This window comes from Camarhynchus parvulus, chromosome 13 (assembly GCF_901933205.1).
Source record: "Camarhynchus parvulus chromosome 13, STF_HiC, whole genome shotgun sequence".
NCBI lineage: Eukaryota > Metazoa > Chordata > Aves > Passeriformes > Thraupidae > Camarhynchus > Camarhynchus parvulus.
Window position 1 is genome coordinate 17,522,620 of NC_044583.1, and position 18,285 is coordinate 17,540,904.

General features: G+C 54.1%; 1 protein-coding gene across 1 annotated transcript in view; it reads left to right on the forward strand.

The window, feature by feature from the left end:
- ARHGAP26 (Rho GTPase activating protein 26) overlaps positions 1-18,285 on the forward strand; it is a 101,548-nt gene extending 83,263 nt beyond the window's left edge. Inside the window, exons 21-23 of the mRNA XM_030957789.1 lie at positions 12,932-13,042; positions 14,928-15,019; positions 16,911-18,285. Of these exons, the coding sequence (XP_030813649.1) occupies positions 12,932-13,042; positions 14,928-15,019; positions 16,911-16,999 (292 nt within the window). The 3' untranslated portion in view covers positions 17,000-18,285. The remainder of the gene's footprint in view (positions 1-12,931; positions 13,043-14,927; positions 15,020-16,910) is intronic.

An 18,285-nucleotide genomic window follows, 5' to 3' on the forward strand; every position in this document is an offset into this window, starting at 1 on the left:
TTCTTGTGTCCCATTTGTGGCTGTGAGCACCGATGTGTCCAAGGTGGCCTTTAAATGTGCCAGCTGTAAATTGTGAGCACCATCTGTGAAATGAGAGATGTTTGTTTGAGCTTCTGTTTACAAAAGCCCTTGGCTCTCTGCTAAATGCTCATGTATCCCCCAGGTCTGCTCTGCCAGGAGCTGGGCCAGTTCCTAAATCCCCTTGGTGAGTGAGTGTTGCTCCTTCCCAGCTGCACCTCAGTGCTGGTCCCCCTGTCCCCTCCCCAGGGAAATGGGCTCCTTCTGAAGTGCTTTCCCTGGAGCACAGTCCACAGTCTCCAGTCCAGAGGGAAATTGTTTTGCTGCCGGGCTCAGGCTCTTCCTTCCCAGCCACCAATCAGGCTTTTACGATGGGAATGCATTTATTTATTAGGGCTGGGTTTATTTTTATGGAAAAACTGCTCTGGGCAGGAGTTGTACTGGGTGAGTCAGCAGGACTGCTGTCCCGTGCCAGGAGCTGTCACTGAGGCTGCAGCTGCCTGGGCACCAGGGCCACCAGAGCCTGGGCAGGGATGGTGCCCAAAGCAGTGCTGGGTCTCACAGCAGGTTTCTGTGTCCTCTTGGTTTGTGTGTCCTGTTGGGTGTCTTTATCCTGCCCCTGCAGAAAGCATCTTCCTTAGGAAACTGCCAAGCATGGAGCAGAAAGCAGTGTGCCTCTAGCAGAGATGTGTCCTTCAGCTGAGCTCGGGGGAGGACAAGGAATGGCTTCATACTGATAGGAGAGGGTTAGATGGGGTGCTGGGCAGGAATTGTTCCCTGGCAGGGTGGGCAGGCCCTGGCACAGGGTGCCCAGAGCAGCTGGGGCTGCCTCATCCCTGAGAGTGCCCAGGGCCAGGCTGGTCAGGGCTTGGAGCGACCTGGGACAGGGGAAAGTGTCCCTGCCTGTGTCACTGGGTGGCTCCAGCCCGGGAGACAGAACCAGTTTAACACCCTTCCCATGTTCATTGGTGCCTCCAGGCCTGCCAGTGTTCCCAGTGCTGGTGCCCATCCTCAGGCCCAGGGCACTGGTGGAGATGGGGCCATGGGCCAGGCTGAGCCCCCACACTGCCAGCCCTGGCCCAGGCTGATGCTGCCCCTCCTTCACCCCAGGGACTTGGCATTTAGAGAAATAATAACCTTGGGAAACTCAGATTTAGTCAGTGCATGTCTATTTGCATTTAATTTCATTTTCTCACTGACCAAGTATGGCTATTTCTTGCCCTCTGTGGGTATGGAAAGAAATGAGGAGCAGATCTAAGGTCTAGTGGTCATGAAAAAATAACCCAGTTACTCCAAGGAAGAGTGGTTATTCCCACATAAATAAATCTTCATTAGGCCTCCCAGTTAAAATTGAACATTTCTCTTTCCATGACTGAAAGAAATTTTAGCTATTACTGTCTCTATCAGGGACTTCTCCAGGTGGCTGGGAGGGAGCTGTGGGGCAGGGGGAGAGGGGACAGCACACCAGAGCCATGGCACTGGGCTGATGCTGCACCTTCCTCTCATTGCTCCGTTCCTGTGCTCTGCTCTGAAGGCCCTCACCATCCCAGAGTCATGGATCCACACACTGCTTTGGCTTGGAATGACCTTCAAGTTCCTCAATCTCATGGGCAGAGCCACCTTCTCCTGTCCCAGGTTGCTCCAAGCCCTGTCCAGCCTGCTTTGGACACTTCTAGGGATAAGGCAATGGGTGAAACAGGAGAGGTTAGGGTTTCTTTGGAAAAATGGTCTCTTAAAAATGCAGGTTTCTTTGGCAGTTGTCAGCTGGGACACATGAAAGCAAGAGCACGTGAGGTGGAGCAAACAGACCTTTACCTGCTGCTGGTGCCTCTCCTGGGGAGCTGGGCAGAGCTGTGGGAGAGACCAGGCTGTGCTGGGCTGTGCTGGGCTGTGCTGGGCTGTGCTGGGCTGTGCTGGGCTGTGCTGCCCATCTGTGCTCACCAGAGGGGCTGTGCTGAGCCAGGAATGAGTCCTTCACCTGCCTGACCTGCAGTTCCTGTCCCTGTGCTCCCAGGCCCTTTTCTGCTGAGCTTTCATGCTCTCTGCTGGGTGGCTCCTGTTGTTTATATTCCTGAAGAATAATGGCAATTAGAGGTGCAGAGGCGCAGGAGCGGGTCCCACCCTCATCCTGCCTTCCCAGCAGCCACTTTGGGAATGTCCCTCTGAAATGGCATCTCTGGGACTTCTGTTTAAGAAATTTACTCATAAATCAGCTGCTCCTATCCCTGAGGAGCCTGGGTTCTCACCCGCTCTCCTCCCACCCTGATATTCAGCCCCACTTTAATTTGGAAAGAGGCCAGGAAAATGCACTGGTGTTTTGTTTTGCTGTGTGTCAGTATAAAAACAGTGACTTGTGCTCAGGGGGGTCCAAATCAGGAGGAATTTCCCCATGGAAAGGGTGCTCAGGCACTGGAACTGCCCAGGGATTTGGGGTGCCCATCCCTGGAGTGCCCAAGGAAGGGCTGGAGGTGCCACTCGGGGCTCTGGGCTGGGGACAAGGTGGGCATCCAGCACAGCTGGGACTTGATGCTCTTGGAGGTCATTTCCAGCCTAAATGGCTCTGGGATTCCTTGTGTTCCTCCTGGGGAGAGCTGGTGCCCAGGGGGTGCCAGGGGATGGTGCTGGAGGAATGGGGCTGCCAGCCTGCTCCAGAGGCTCCCGTCCTGCACTGGACCCCAGGGCCCTGCGTGGTTCTCACTGTAGCAAAGACGTTTCTATTTCGTGTTAATTCCATTTTCTGGTTCTCTGTTGGCATGGAATTGCAAAGCAAACCCTGTGCTTGGTGCCTCTGCCATGGCTGGAGGCATGCCACCCCCAGGAGCTGCCTGGGGTGGGGAGCGTGGAACTGCGAGGAAATAGGAACTTGATTAATTGCGAGGCTTTGGGCAAAACAAAGCTGTTTCTTCTTCCTTCCACCGCATTGTGGCCGCCTGGCCAGGAGCCACCGTGGCCCTGGAGCAAGCCAAGAGCTGGGAGAGGCGTGCTGGGGCCAGCAGAGCAGGGCTGGGGCTCCCTGGGGACCTCCCCTGCTGCTGTGTCCCCTGGGCACCCCTGGGTGACTGTGGGGAGCCCAGCTGGACACTGGGGCTGGGGGGAAGTGTCTGCCTCCATCTGCTGCCTGCAGCCACTCAAGCTCAGCCCAGACCCCAAAACTCTGCTCTCCTGCCTAATCTGGGTTTGGATTGCCGAGGCCAGCCCCGAGGGGCGGATCTTCAGCCGCCAAACAATAAATGGCATTTTTGGGGGATTAGGTAAAATCTTGTAATCAGAGCAGCTCCAGAACAGCCTTATCTAAATGGCTCTTTAAGAGGAGCAGACCAGTTCCCAGCTGTGCTCCCAGGCTGGGACAGGGGGCTTTACACCCAATATCTGTGGTTGCAGCAGGGTGGGATGGCTGGAGCTGGTGCAGGAGGTGCCCTGGTGGCCCCAACCCCAATCCCCAGCCCAGGCTTCTGCTGCTTGAAGCATTGCCTTCCAGGCAGGGTCAGGATGCTCGATTATTTCACCTCCCCTCCCCTCAATACCTCCCTGTGTGGCTGCTCAGGGTTGGCATCCTCTGTGCCTCACACGGGGGTTGGTTTGTGCTCAGGAGGAGCAGAGATTGCTGCCAGGCTAGAACAGAACCCGCCTATCTCCCAGTCCTCATACTTGAGAAAAGCTCCTAAAATTCCCAGTCTGCTGCTTGGCTGATTCCAGATGACATAACATTCAAACTATCCTGTGACTTATTTATTTTTTTTTTGGTGCAGACTGTTGTGAGGGTGTCTGTGTGTTTGTTTCTTTTAGAGCAGCTTTAGCTTGGGAGTCCTAGATCATGCCTGCAGTGAGAAAGCTCCATAAACCAGAGTGATTCAGGGCTCTGGCAAATGTCCTTAAACCTGGCTCATGGAAAACACAAGCAGCAAAGTCAGTAGACTCCACAGATAAATATACTTGAGGCTTAGTTGCTGATGGCCATATAATCTTTAAATTTATATCTGTATCTCTATATATACATGTCTATGTACAGATTCCATATAGAAGGTTGAACTTTATGATCTTGGAGGTCTTTTCCAACCTTAGGGATTCCATGAATTCCTTCCCGTGTTGTGCTTAAATAATTTATTTTCTGAGCATCTGTATCCTTCCAGGAGGTAGTTTAGGATGTGTGGAAAGGAGCAATGCCTGTGGGCTGCAGGAGCAGGGGTCGGTTTGGGGAGGGCAGAGGTGGATTTCCCTTTGAGGTGGGATGTTCCAGGCTGTTTGGGTAAGAGAAGCCCCCAGCAGTGGGATCCTGCCTGCCCCAGCATCTCTGTGTGCTGGCAGGGGAAAGCTGGGATGTGTTTCCTGCTGTGTGGGCTCTCCACGGGCCCTGGAGTTTGGCACAGCAGCTGTGCAAAGCTTGAGCTCCTTCACTTTTCAGTCAGCCCTTGGTCTAGAAACTTTCCACAAATTGAACTTGAAAGTGAAGCCAAATATTCTCATAAAAGGAGTCTCCAGCCCTGTGGCCAGCCCCATGTGACCCAGTGGTCATAGATCAAAACATTTCCTCCATCGCATCCCCTCAAACAAAGGCAATGTGTCAGGCTGAGAGCCCTCTGCTAACGGGAGCAGGAACGACTTGGGGTGGCTCTGAATCCTCTGCCTGGCCCTGGCCATGGGCTCCTCTGGGCTCTGGTGGCACAGGGGTGTGTGAGTGGCTGCAGATGGACGGACAGATGGACAGACAGATGGACAGATGAACTTCAGAGGCTCTGCACTCCAGGCCACCCCGCAGCTCCTGCAGCCTGACTCCCACCATCCACAGCTTTTCCCAGTGCTGCCCCTCAGGAGACTCCTCAGATGTTTCAGCCTTTGAAGAGCGCTGTTCTATTTGGGTGATGCTCTGGGAACATCTAAGGGTGCTTCTCGCAAGCTGAATTAATTTAGATTTCCTTGCAAGAGTTCTAAAAATGCACCTTAAACTTCAGCAGCACATGATGCTTAAGACGCAGCTTTCTGGAAAGCCTTGGAAAAAAAAGATCTTGCACTTGCTTTCCTAATTCCTGTAATTAGTGTGGAGATCGCAGCATCTTCTTCAAAGAAACTGCTTCAGACAAATATTGGCTAATGCAAATTTTACTTTCAAATGGAGCAGGATTTGAAATCCCTCCCAGTCACTGTGGGGGGATGGATGCAGGAATTAAAGATGCTCCACCAAAGCCTTCCCAGGGGCAGTCACAGGCACTCTGTGTGCTGAGCTGCTCTGTGGAGCTCAGGATCATCATCCTGCTGGCCAGGACTCTCTTCTTTCTCTTTCTCCTCCCCTGCCTGCCTTCCCCCCTTTGATTTTGGGGTCCTGGGGTGTTCTGCCTCCCATCCAGCTCCGCTCCCAGCCCATTGCTCAGTCAATGTCTGAGTTTCCTTTGGGCAGAATCTCAAGTGTGAGCCCAGCCAAACCTTTCATTGAGCCTGCTGAAAGCAGAGTGATGGTACATTAGGTCTTCCTGCCACCTATAAATGTCACCTCAGGTGAAATATAGTAGAGAAACGGCCAAGTGCATTCTCTGGTTCCTCTTTTTGCAGGGAGGTCAAATTCAGAACTGGGGACGTGGCCCAGACTCTCCCTTGTAAGTCTTTTGACAGCTCTGGGGTGTTTTTGAGGCAGTGCTGGACTCCAGCCCCACCACACAGCACTGGGAGTGCTGAAAGCATCCCGGAGCTCCCTGTGGTCTGTCTGGAAGGAGCTGGGCTGGCACAGGGGACGTGAGCAGGGTTCAGATGGGGACCACCCCGGGGGCCACCCCTCCCACCCCATCCCATTTCCCCTTTCCCTGCAGAAGGCTGACAGTTGCCCCAAAGGGACTGAGCAGAGCAGGGCTGCTGCTCACAGAGACATCGTGTCTCCTCTGAAAGGGGATCCTTGTGCCTAATTAATCTCCTAAATTAGCTGGAGCTGCAAGGCCTCTGCTTTCCCCTCACCTGGGGGTAACCCAATCCCGTGGCTGCTGTGCAGACACTGGTGACAGGGCAGTGCTAAGCTGGGACATTGTCAGCAGCCCCAGAGCTGTCACAGTCCCCTGCCTGTCCCCAGGCTGGCACTGTGCCCTGGGCTGGGCGTGGGGGATCCTCAGGGAAGGTGTCCTGGCTGGGCACTGGGAAGGGAACTGCTGGGGAGCTTGGGTTGGACAGCACAGCCGTGGGTGCAGCGCAGGGAGATTTGGGAAAGCACACAGAAAGAAGTGGAAAAATAGCTAACCAGAAAAAAAGTCAGTTGAATGCATTAATCTTTGCTGTATTTGATTACTGGGAAGGTTCTCCAAGGCTACATGTCCAGCTTGATGGCAGAGAGAGAAATTGAGGCTGGGCCAGTAAACTGGGAGGGTTGTGGTGCTCACACCTCCCAGCTGTGACACTGGAGGAGAGTTTTGCTGGTTAGAGCTGCTGAGGCAAAAATGTTATTACAAAGTTTGGTGGTTTCAACTGAAAAAAAAAGTTGGAAAAAGAAAGAACAGAACTAACATGGTGTTTCTTTTGATAAATATGATCAAGTTGGATTGTTTCAGTGTTGTGGTCTGTGGGGTTTGCAGAGAAAAGCTCTGATCAGCTTTTGTAACTGGTGTGTGCAGAATGCTGCCGAGCAAAGCAGCATGAGGCCAAACGGACGAAACAAAATCAAGGAAACCAAGAAAATGCAGAAAATTATTATGCATTGTCTTTAATCATCCATTATTCTTAAATCACCTTCTCAGGCCCAAGTAATCCCCATTGTTTTTCCCACTGCATGTGCTCTCCGTGGGCAGTGTTGGCTCCTCGTGCAGGGAGGAGATTTACACACTAAAAAATGAGAGTTTGAGCCCGTGGTGCTAATGAGGCTCAGAGGAGCTGTCTTTGTTTTCTGTTAGGATCTGAGCCTGGAAGTGGCCTCCTATCAAGTTATGTTGGGAATATTCCTTAGCCAGGAATGAATTTTTTACAGTGGGGAACAACTGTTCTGGTCGTTTCCAGAAACAGCTTAAAAAGTGAGAGGAACGTCTCTCCCTTTGGGGAGCTGACAGTGCCAGCTCCTGGGGGGCGTTGCTGCTGCCATCCCGAGGTCTGTGCCCTCCTTGGGGGTGGCAGAGCACTGTTTTCCCCCCTGGGAACACATGGGGCAGAGCAGGGGATCCCCCATCACCTGCCTTGGGCCGTCTGGGGTCTGCCAGCCAGAGGAGGGCTCAGCCTGGGGAAACAAGGACCAAATTTCCTCACTTTGCACCCAAAGCTCCCAGGGCGCTGGGGCAGCACGGGGAGGGTGCTGCAGGGCTGGACCCACCGCAGCCTTGGGCAGGGGTCAGGGCTGCCCTCCCCGGGGCAGGTGGTGGTGGCTGGCAGCAAGGACAGCGTCCTTCTGTATCCCCCCCTTCCCTGCAGCTCTGAGCTCCCAAAAGGAGGTCACCCTCAGCCACACAGCTCCGTTTAGCTGCTGGTGGCTGGCAGAGCCAGCTCAGCAGCGCCGTGGGGCCGCCCGGGGCACAGGATGTGTTTAGCTCAAATATTTGATCCTCCCAAACCCCCCACAGCTGAGCTGGGAGCTGTGATCCCACAGGGACTTTAATTTCCTTCGTTTTCCAAGGATCCCATATGGCTGTTGGGGTGGCAGATGGGAGAGTTTTCTTTTCAGGGGGATGTAAGATTGCAGTGCATTGAATGCCAGAGAGGAGTGAGATTTCTGGAGGGCTGTTGAGTTCTGCTTAATTGCAAACAGAATTTGTTGGTGACTAATGCACCCAGCCTTGCAGCATTATCTCATGTTAGAAGCTGTGGCACGATGGAGAAGCCATGACTAAGACACTGGCTCCTGATTTACCAACACTTCCCTCCTAAACTGCCGCTTTGGCTCCCTGCTGCCACATTACAACTTTTCTATTAATAATTAAGAGCTTTAACACAGTTTGAAAGCACTCGGTTCAACATAAAACCTTCCAGCCTGATTTTGAGTCTGCTGAGAGCCTTTTGGGCAGAGAGGAAGAGGGAGGAGGGTATTGATGGAGCAGAAAATGCAGCTGCTGAGCAAAAGGTGGAGTGAGATATTGGGAAGCAATCCTTCCCTGGGAGGGTGGGCAGGCCCTGGCACAGGGTGCCCAGAGCAGCTGTGGCTGCCCCTGGGTCCCTGGCAGTGCCCCAGGCCAGGCTGGACAGGGCTTGGAGCAGCCTGGGACAGTGGGAGGTTGGGGTGGACTGGATGGGCTTTAAGGTCCCTTCCAGCCCCAGGTCATTCTGTGACTCAGGTCCTGTCCAGGCAGGTTCATGTGGAGCTGTGGCTGCCTCCATTCCCTGCCCTGCCCCACCTCCCCCTGCCTGTCCCAGTGCTGGCACTGTGTGAGAGCAGCCACTGCTGGGTCTGTAGTCTGCTGATGGTACTGTAATTGTCTGGTTCAAACAAGTTGTGCAGCTGTCACTGAAACGCTGTTCCCTGTTAAGATGTCACCATGTCCCATCACCTGGAGCTCACCTGGCGTGAGGACACCTGTGCTGGCACCAGGCTGGTGCTGCAGCTTCCTTCCTGCAGTGCCTGCAGCGCTTGCTCATGCTGAGAATTCTCCCAGTGCTGACTCTCTGCTTGCTCCCTCCCTGTCTCCAGCACTAGCAGCAGGCTCTGAGCTCCGTGCCAGAATCCTGTACCTGTCACCTCCTCCCTCTGCACCATCGAGCACCATCCGTCTGCGCCCGGAGATGGGAATGTGGGACAGCAGCTCCTCCCCAGAGCCAGAACTCATCCTGGGCTCTCTCTTAGTCAAGTGGAAAAGCTTTTGGATGGTTTCTGAAATGACTAAAGCAGGGAGATATTCCCTCACACGGGAAATCAGCCAAGCAGCAAAGTGACAAGAAAACCCATGTGCTGGGTGTCATCAGGATTACAGAGGGACACGTCCGTGTTGTTGGAAAGAAGATCCTGAAATCTGTGCTGATGGAGATGGGGAACTGGTAAATGGAGATGTGGGGAAGGTCTGTACTGAAGAATTTGAGGTTTTTTGGATCAGTTTGGTCAAGTGATACTGACCACAGACCATTCCAGCTGCTTATTTCTTTAAATTTCTTTAAATTTTTCCCACCCAAACGAGCATGCAGCAACATTGCTTCTCAGAGAGTAACACTGCAGAGAATTTAACATCATTTTTCTTGCATTAAAGTACCAAGCACAAGAAGAGCCCTGCCAGACTGGAGCCCTGTGAGCTGGTGGTCAGGTCTGGGGTGGTTCTGCCAGGGGTGCCCAGGAGCTGCTTCCTAGAGCCCATCCATCACTCCAGGCTTTGCTGGGACCTGCTGCACTGCTTGAGCTCCATCAGCTTCCCAAACCCAGGCTGCCTCCCATTTCATTTAGGCAACAGAGCCATGGCTGCTGGTGAGCTGCAGTCTTGTCCTTGTTTCAGCAGAGCTGAAGTGCTCTGGCATTACATAAAGCTGTAATTTTCTTTTTCCTTGTTACCTTTGAGAAGAACCTTATGTTCCGCAGCTTTGTTCTATAGGAACAGATCAGGGAGCAAAGGGCTTGGTGGTCCTTGATGTATTTTTCTGCAGTCAGGTACTGATCATGTCAGAAGGGGAATATTGTTTATTCTGGAGGTGATTTCATGAAAGGACTGGAATGCATCAGTGGGCTCTGCCTGTCCATAGCTCTGAGATGTTCTGTGGCAGAAATAGCCCCGAGTTCCACAAAAATAAACAGGTTGTAAACATGTTTGAAGTGGAGCTGATGTCCTCTCGGCCAGGAGATCAAAGCAGCAGAAGTTGTCTGGAGACCTGCTGCGAGGGGCTCTGAGAGCTGCACATGCCTGGGGACCTGAGCCGGCTGAGGAGCGCCAGAGGCAGCCTGGGGGAGGAAGAGCAATGAAAGAGGCAGGTTAGGAGAAAAGAGCACAAACATTTTTTTTTTACCTCCAGCAACTCCAGCAGAGTCTTGAAACAAGAGTTACTGCTTTTTTTCACATGTTTGGGCAGCAAACTAAACATGTGCATGGGAAAGGCAGCGTGTACGGCCGGCACGGGAAGCAGGGAGGAGGATTTAGCTCCTAAATTCATTTCCAAGTACTGTGTTTGCTGGAAGAGTGGGATTGCCAGAGGGACACATGGAGTGGAAGGTGCAGGTGCCCCAGCAGGTGCTGTGGCACAGTGCCCTCCTTGCCCAGCCCGTGCCCAGCAGAGCTCCCTCCCAGTGGGATCACAGCCACTGCTTCCAAGGCACAGTCAGACCAGCAGGAAGGGCAAGAGCCTCAGGATGCCTTGGGCTACAGACTTGTGGAGTTCCCCGAGCTGCTTCTGCTAGGGAAAGGTCCATTCTCACTTTGGAAGACACTAATTTGAGCCATTTCTTTGTTTCCTGCTTCTGATGGTTTTGGTTCTTAGCAATTTTCTCTGTTTTGTTTCCACTGTGCACCCAACAGGAAGAGCCCCTCGCAAAGCCCTCCTGAGTAAGAAGAAGGAAAAAAAACCATCCAGCTGACATTTGCTGCCTGCAGGCAGCTGCCAGAACTTCCCCTCAGCCTCTCACCATCTCTGCTCTTTTTGTGAGAAACAAAGGAAATTGGATCCTGCAAGAAAACTGTTTTCCAAAACGCCAGAGACCTCAGGATAGCCCGTTCCCTCCTGTGCACTGACACCTCCAGCGAGGCAGGACTTGGGTCTGGCAGTCACATAAGCTCAGGAAGGTGAAACTCAAGCAGCAGCTTGAAAATAAATACCTGTATTTCATGGGAGGGAGGTGAACCCTTCATATCCATCATACCCCAGGGTCTGTCGGTGCTGGGCAGCAGCTCCAGTGAGTTCTGAGCTGTCCATGGGTTCTTCTTGAGGAAATGTTCTGGAAGGACTTGCAGAGCAGCTCAGTCACTGTAGGACCATGTTCATCTCCTCTGTGAGCACCTGATGGGTGCTCTGCACACCCCAATGCACACACTGGAATTAGTGACCTGCTCTCTCCATGGGTTTGCTGGGCACAGTGTTTTCTGTGGCACCAAGGATCCAAAGACACCAAAATCCTACTCCAAACTCCTGGTGACTTCTCAGGCTGGCCCAAGTCTTGGTTCTTTCAGGCTTTTTTCCCTGATAACTCTGAGATCCTGCTGGTTGCATTCCCCGCTGGCATGAGCGCAGTGGTGGAGCGATGACAGCGCCTTGAGGAGAAATGAGAGCTGCATTCTTTTGCCATGATTTCATCTCAAAAAGTGCAGTAGCAATTTCCAGTCCTGGAGCCCTGTACCATTGGATTTTCCTTCCTTTGTGCAGTGGAGAGGACCAGGGCTGGTGGCAGACAGTGTGCCCATCCCATGCTGGCACACCCAGTGCCATGGCCTCTTGCACCTCGAGCCTGCTGCCCACAGCCACAGTGCTGGGAGGGCTGGTGGGTGTTGGTGGCCACTCTCAGCAGGACAGGCTCAGCCACATTTTGGTCACCTGTTCATCACCCCTCCAAGTCTCACCTTAGCCAGGTTCCTCTTGGAGAAGGGAATTGCTAGGGCATCTCTTTGAAAGAAGTGGTGCTTAAAGGGTTAATTTTGGCAGTTTGGGGTGATTTGTGACCTTGGTAGCACCTCCCATTAGGGGTGGGGATAGATGGAGTTTCTGGTAAGTACCAATGGCTGTCAGGTTTGGTAGAGACCAAGGAAAACTCCTTTTTCAAAGGATGCACGGTTTTTATGATAGAATGCTGAAGGATTGTTTTAAATAGTGATGATTATTAGCAGAGCAGTTGGGGGATGATAGCCTGCCTGACAGCATTCCATGTCTTCCAGCCTCTGTTGAAGTCATGCTGCACTCACTGTATCCATTTCTCTATATGTGTAATCTTCTGACATAATAAAGGTGTCGCCTGTAATTTCAGAGGGAATTAATCAGTGTCTCTTGAATCCAGTGACACGGCTTCTGCAAGGAGTCCGGCCAAGAGTTTGGCCTTAAGCAGAGATGGTCCAATTTCCAAGGGGAAAGCATCCATGTCATAAATATCCCCTTGTGGTGGCAGCCAGAGGACACTGGGGAAGGTTAAACCTTGGTCTGAACTCCTGCAGGGCTGAGGTTCTCCACGTGTTCTGGAGCCACCATTCCCTGAATCCCTTCCCTCTACCCCAGCTCAGGGGTAAGGACAGAATTCTGGGGGTTGTGCCCTGTCCCCACCTCATCACAGGCCTGTGTGATCAGAGGTACTGTTCCTCTCTCAAGGAGAAAACATAAGTCATGATGCTTTTACAAGACTTCTTGTTTTTACAGAGGCACTTGCAGTGTGGAGAGAGATTTCTGGTGTTTTATCGGGGATGGAGTTTCTAATCTGAATTAGGTAGGGAATACCAATGAGTGCTAAGCAGAGAAGCAGTAAATTAATCAAGCTGCTATTTTGGTACAATAATTGCTTTTTTGTGAACTTGAGAATGACCTGAATTGAACAGTTTAGAAGGACCCAAAAACTTCTGTGTGCAATTACCAGTTCAGTAACTCGATTCAGCTCCGGTTGACAGCTGTGGCTTCAGGAATCAGCGCGAGGGGAAAAAGGGATGTAAAACATGGAGAACAAAATCAATGCCATTTTTATACACTGAATGTGTGAGCACCACAAGTGACAGACAGAGGGGGTGGAGGTTGCTCGCAGGCATCATTAACGACCAGAAATACCAGCAGCTCTTTCTGGGAGCTCTGGGGGAAGCACAGGCAGGTAAGTGGCTGTGCTGCAGCACACGGGGTGCCAGGTGCCATGGACGGGGCAATGGAGTGGGATTTGACTGGAAGATCCAGCTCTTGTTGTCCAGACGAATGCAGACCCTGCCTTGAAACACTCCCAAGGTCTTGGCACCTCATTCTGTAGCTGTGTCTCACGCTCAGAATATCCCCAAGGCACTCGCTATCGTCGGCTGCCGTCTGTGTGTCTCTCGGTTGCTGTTTGTTGCTGTGCTGGCACGTTGATAAGGTCTCTGGTTATGTCTTGCAGCCCTCAGAATCCAAGCCCAACGTCACCCCTCTCACCGTCCTGGCCCATGTTCTCTGCGCCATCAAGTCCTATGCCCACCTCCTCTACGTCCAGCGACTCATCCCCCATCAGGTCTGTTGCACAATTCGCTTGGCTTCTTGTTGCTTTTGCTGTTTCTGTTGGATTTCCCCAGTTTCCCCCACTTCACTCCCCTTGCCTTGGCATCCTGCTCGAGCCCTCCCAAGCAGCTGTGTGCACTCAGCAAGAGGGGAGCTTTCAAAGCCTCCTGCCCCAGGAGAGCCCCTTGGAGCACCCCGAGCCAGGCTGGAGCCTGCAGCCCAGGTGAGGGGAGCAGGAGCTGTGCTCGGTGTCACTGCTGGGCCCAGCTCAGCTCAGTGCTGTGCTGGCTTTGCTCTGCTCTGCAACAGGTAAGAAGTGTGCTGTGAGGAGTAAAGAGCCTTTGGAAAGCTCTGCCACCCCTGGGTTTCCGGCCACAGCCTGTCTGGGATCCCAGGAGGGTGTGGGCACGGGGTAGCACAGGCTGCTCTCTGCCCAGGCTAAAGGTCCTTGGGCATTGCTGGAGCAAACCCTTCCTGGAAGCTGCAGAGGAACCAGGGCAGGATTCCCAGCAAGTCCCAGAGCAGTGGGTCAGGCTGAGCTGTGTGCCAGCCCCGTGGGGTCCCCCTGTGCCCTGGGGTGGCACCAGAGCAGGCACTGCCCAGGCTCCTGTGCCCTTGGCACCAGCGATGCCATCGTGCCCTGAGTGCACTGTGAGCCTGGAAATTCCTTTTGTTTTCCACCTGATGGTCTCAAGCACTCCATGGGAGCGGTGCCTCCTCGGCAGTGAAGGACCCTCTGGAGTGAGAGAATTGTTTGCCCATCCTGGTTTTTAAGTGTTTGGGAGCTGCTCGTGTCAGGCAGCTGGAATTTGGAGAAGAGAGAGCTCCATTTCAGGGCTCTCTTTGCAGCAAAGCCAAAGCCATTCCCAGCTCCTGGGTTTGGAGTTTGGTGTGAAGGGGAGCTGCTCTTGCCTTGCTGCTTCCCTGGGCTCATCCGAGGAACTCGGAACTTCAAGTCCTTGGAAAGATAAAAATTGGTAAACCACTGATCTGAGAATGGTGACACCTTGTTCCCCACCCCAGCAGCTCCTGGGGCACTTCCTCCCTTCCCTTGGCCGTGTCCCAGCTGAGCAGCAGTGCTGGATGTGTCTGGCTGCTCAAGTGGCCAGGGCCTGGCTGGGCTGGCACTGGCACTGGCACTGGCACCACAGCCTGGCAGTGTCCCAGCTTTCCACCAGCCCTGCTCCAGCCCAAAGCTGGGAAGGATGGGTGGGGATTCCAGGTGCAGGGACAGCTCTGTGTGCTGGTGCTGTGCCTGAGGAGCCCTGAGGTCCCTCATTTTCCTCTCTCTGCCAGCAGTTGCTCCATTCCTGGCTCTCCCTGCTCCGATTCCCTCCCCTGCAGCGTGGGCACACTGACACTTCCAGCAAAATCTAATGGCTGTTAAATCTTTTTTACCTTTAGGTACAGGCTCTAAAGAAGTGCTGCAAATTCTTCACGGACCTGCTTGTCTTTTTGTTTTGAAATAACCTTCCCCAAGTGCTAATTCTTCCTTGTGAAATTGTCCTTGTGGTTGCAGCTGCACTTGGATGGGTTTGGCAGAGCAGTTCCAGGGGCAGTGGGTCAGTGCCAGCACCTGCTGCCACCTTTGCTCTGTGCCAACCTCTGGTCAGCGATGGCCTCTCAGATACAGAACATTCCAGCTCCAGCCTAGAGGAGAGGAGGGGACCCCTGGGCTGGGCTGGTGCTGTTTGGGCACCAGTGTGGGCTCCAGTCCAGCCGGGATTTGCACTGGGGTGAAATGTGGCTCATCCCCAGAGCCTTCAGCCTCTGCTGCTGTCTCCCTCCCTCCCTCCTGGGCAACAAGGTAGCCCAGCAGAGCAGCAGCCCCAGCAGAGGGGCCCAGCCCTGTGAGGGCTGTGGGGGGCCCTGTGCCCACTCTGGTGCCTCTCTTGCAGCTCCCCTCTGCGCAAGGCCCGCGCGCTCTACGCCTGCAAAGCCGAGCACGACTCCGAGCTCTCCTTCACGGCCGGCACCGTGTTCGACAACGGTGAGTGCTGGGCCCTCAGGCCTGGGCTAGCTCTGCTCCCAACCTGTCCCACAGCCAGCCCTGCACACCCCCTGGGCCCCTCAGGCCTGGGCTAGCTCTGCTCCCAACCTGTCCCACTGCCAGCCCTGCTCCCAGCCTGTCCCACAGCCAGCCCTGCTCCCAGCCTGTCCCACGGGCCCTGCACACCCCCTGGGCTCCTCAGCTCCCAGCCTGTGCCACAGCCAGCCCTGCACACCCCCTGGGCTCATCAGGCACTGCCAGCCCTGCTCCCAGCCTGTCCCATAGGCCCTGCACACCCCCTGGCCTCCAAACCCTCCCGTGCCTCCCAACCCCTCCCCTAAGCTCAGGGAGACCCTGGTGAGCTGTGCCTGCCCCAGCGTTTGCCATTCCCAGAGTTGTTCTGTGCAGGGGAGATGAGATTCTGGATATCAGCACCAGAAACACTCGGGGTAGCTGCTGTAATGCTTTGTGCAGGGGATGGGAAAGCCACGTGTGGTTTTTCCCTCAGGATAGGAGCGCTGGAGCAGGTGGGCTTTGCTCACTCAGACCACACTAATGAACTCAGATTTGGTGTTTCCTGCACCAAGAGTTTGTGGCCCATGGAGCTGAGCAGCTCTGGCTTAGTTATAATCCCAGTGTAATGAGAAGACTTTTTGCTTCTTTCCAAGTCATTCTTGGCTTTTAAATGTTAAGCATTGTCATTTGGGAAGCTGCTACCACATGCACTGTTTTTGCCCAGGGATATAGAGGCGAACACAGCAGAAAGGGGAGGAGAATGAATACATGTGAATTAAAGACAATCCTTCTCCAAAGCAGCTCCATAGTCATCTTATAAATAAACATGGTCTCCCCTCTGAGGGCCCGTGGGAATCAGAGCAGCTAGGAGGAGAACAAGTTTGAATTAAATACATTATGTTTGCTGATAAAAATCAATGGATTATTCAGGGGAAAAAGTACACAGCGTGTTCCAGTCACTCAGCAGCACAGCCGGGGCTCACGTTGGCTGGGGGACATGAGGTAGAACCAGCCCGGCTTGGTGGAACTCTTGCTGTGATCAAGGGCCTTTTCAAACCCCAGTGAAGGCAAAGGGGTCTTGGCAACACTCAGAGCCAGGCTCCAGTTTGACTTTGAGCTGCTCTGAGGCTGCACGTGGCTGAGCAGCAGCTTGATCCAGCTGGGGTTTGGGGCTGAGCAGCACCCACGGAGCACAGTGGCACTTTGAGAGCTCCAGTTCACTGACCCAGACACGAGTGAGGGAGGGAGTGAGGCCAAGCTGCAGAGTCACAGCAGCCCAGGGAGCTCCAGGAGCTCTGGAGCACGGGCTTCCCACCGTGGCTGTGGGAGGGGGGATGTTCCTCTGCCTGCAGGCGTAGCCCTGGCCTGCCTCCTGCACAATCAGCAAATTTTTGGGGGTTGATTGAATAAGGAAAGGCTTTTGAGGACTGATCAGGTTTCTGGTTGCACACAATCAGGTTGCAGGGTTTGCTTTCCCACTGGGATTGTTCCCTAATGCAATTTCCCTCCCAGGCTGGGCCCAGGCCAAGGCGGGATGTGCAGAGTTACCCTGTGATGGAGCTGAGCACGTTCTCTCCAACTTCCATGAGATCTTAGCTCAAAGCAGGAGGAAGTCTTGAGCCCCTGTTTTTATCCCAAATGCTTCACTTCCCTCAGCCTGGCAGCCCCAGGGAGTGTTAGGAGCGAAGGAAAGGCCAAGGTGTCCCATGGGAAGCAGGGACAGAGCACTTGAGCTGCCTGAGCCCCTTGCTGTGTTCACAGAGTCATGGAATGGTTTGGGTCAGAAGGGACCTTGGAGACCATCTTTACCTCTGTTAGTTCCCTTAAAAATGAGCCCAAACCAAAGGTCTGACGTGCCCTTCCCCTGTCTCTGCAGTTCACCCATCCCAGGAGCCCGGCTGGCTGGAAGGGACCCTCAACGGCAAGACAGGACTGATCCCTGAGAACTACGTGGAGTTCCTATAACTGTGGGGTGCACAGAGCCACTGCTGAGCATTCCATGGTATCCATGGCCAGTCCTGCAGGCCCCTGTGCCCCCGTGTGACCGGGGTGAGGACAGCCCTGTGCCCGCTGTGGATGTTCGTGTGCATCAGACGTTGCCTCTCGCCCTGCTGGGCTCCTGGGGAGATGGAGAGACTTCAATGCACATCCCAGCGATGGAAAACCAGCCCAGGGACAGCCAAGTGCTCCGAGGGGCCGAGCTGAAGACTGGGAATGGCTGGAGCTGCCCCATGGGGGTTTCCTGCAGGGGGACATTCCCAGGGAGCCCAGGGCCCCCACCCTGCAGGGTCCCACCGAGGAGGAGTCCTGCGCTCCCTGTGCTTCCCTGGAGCCCCAAGCACAGCTCTCAGTGCTGCCAGGGAGTTCTGGGCAGGCAGGGGAAGGGCAGGGGGGCTGAGCCCCCGTGGTGGCCGGCAGCCCTGGCAGGTGTCCCCTCCTCGTGCCATCACAGTGCTGGTGGCTCTTGCTGGCAAGAGTGAGCCCCGGGTGGGCTCTGCAGAGCCCAGGGCTGGCAGGGCTCAGCTGGCACCTGCTCACTGCAGAGAGGATGCTTTGGACCAAACCACTCAAACTCTTTTATATTTCCAGGATTTTGATTCTGTGGGGGAGCCCTCAGTCTGTGCGAGGTGAGCAGCCCGTGCTGCCCTCCTGCTGCAGCCCCAGACCAACCCCACTCCCGTTGTTTGGCTGTTTGGTACCTGCCCTTCCCAAATCCCGCTGTACAGACACCTCGTGCTCCCAGCAGCGCCCAGGCCCTGCTGGAGCTGCCTCTGCCTCTCTCCAGCCTTGTTTTCCAGCCCCCCCTTGCTTGCAGCCTCGTCCGTGCCAAGTCTGTGCAGTGCTGGTTGTGCCAGGTGAATTATTTCCATCCTTGCTGTTGGTGTGGCCAAGGTGGGGCTGTGCAGAGCCAGGAGGAGCCTTTGGCTGCCCCAGCCCAGCTCCTGCCTCCATGGACACACCACGAGGGCTGGGCAGGGTGGGAGTGCAAACCCCTCATTGTTCCAGGTCGTGCTGAAGTGGGAGGGTGGGAGAAGGAGCCCTGTTTGGCTGCAGAGCCGGGATTTTGAGAGCTGGAATCATATTTTATAAAAAGAAAGTCTCAGCCCCCAGGCCGTGGAGCTGGGGATGGATGTCGTGGCTTTTTGTAACAGTTTTAAAGACTCTGAGTGACTGAATTGCTGTATGTGTCACTTTTTATTTTTAAAAGGATTAATGTATAAATAGAGTATCTTAAAATATTATGAGGAAAA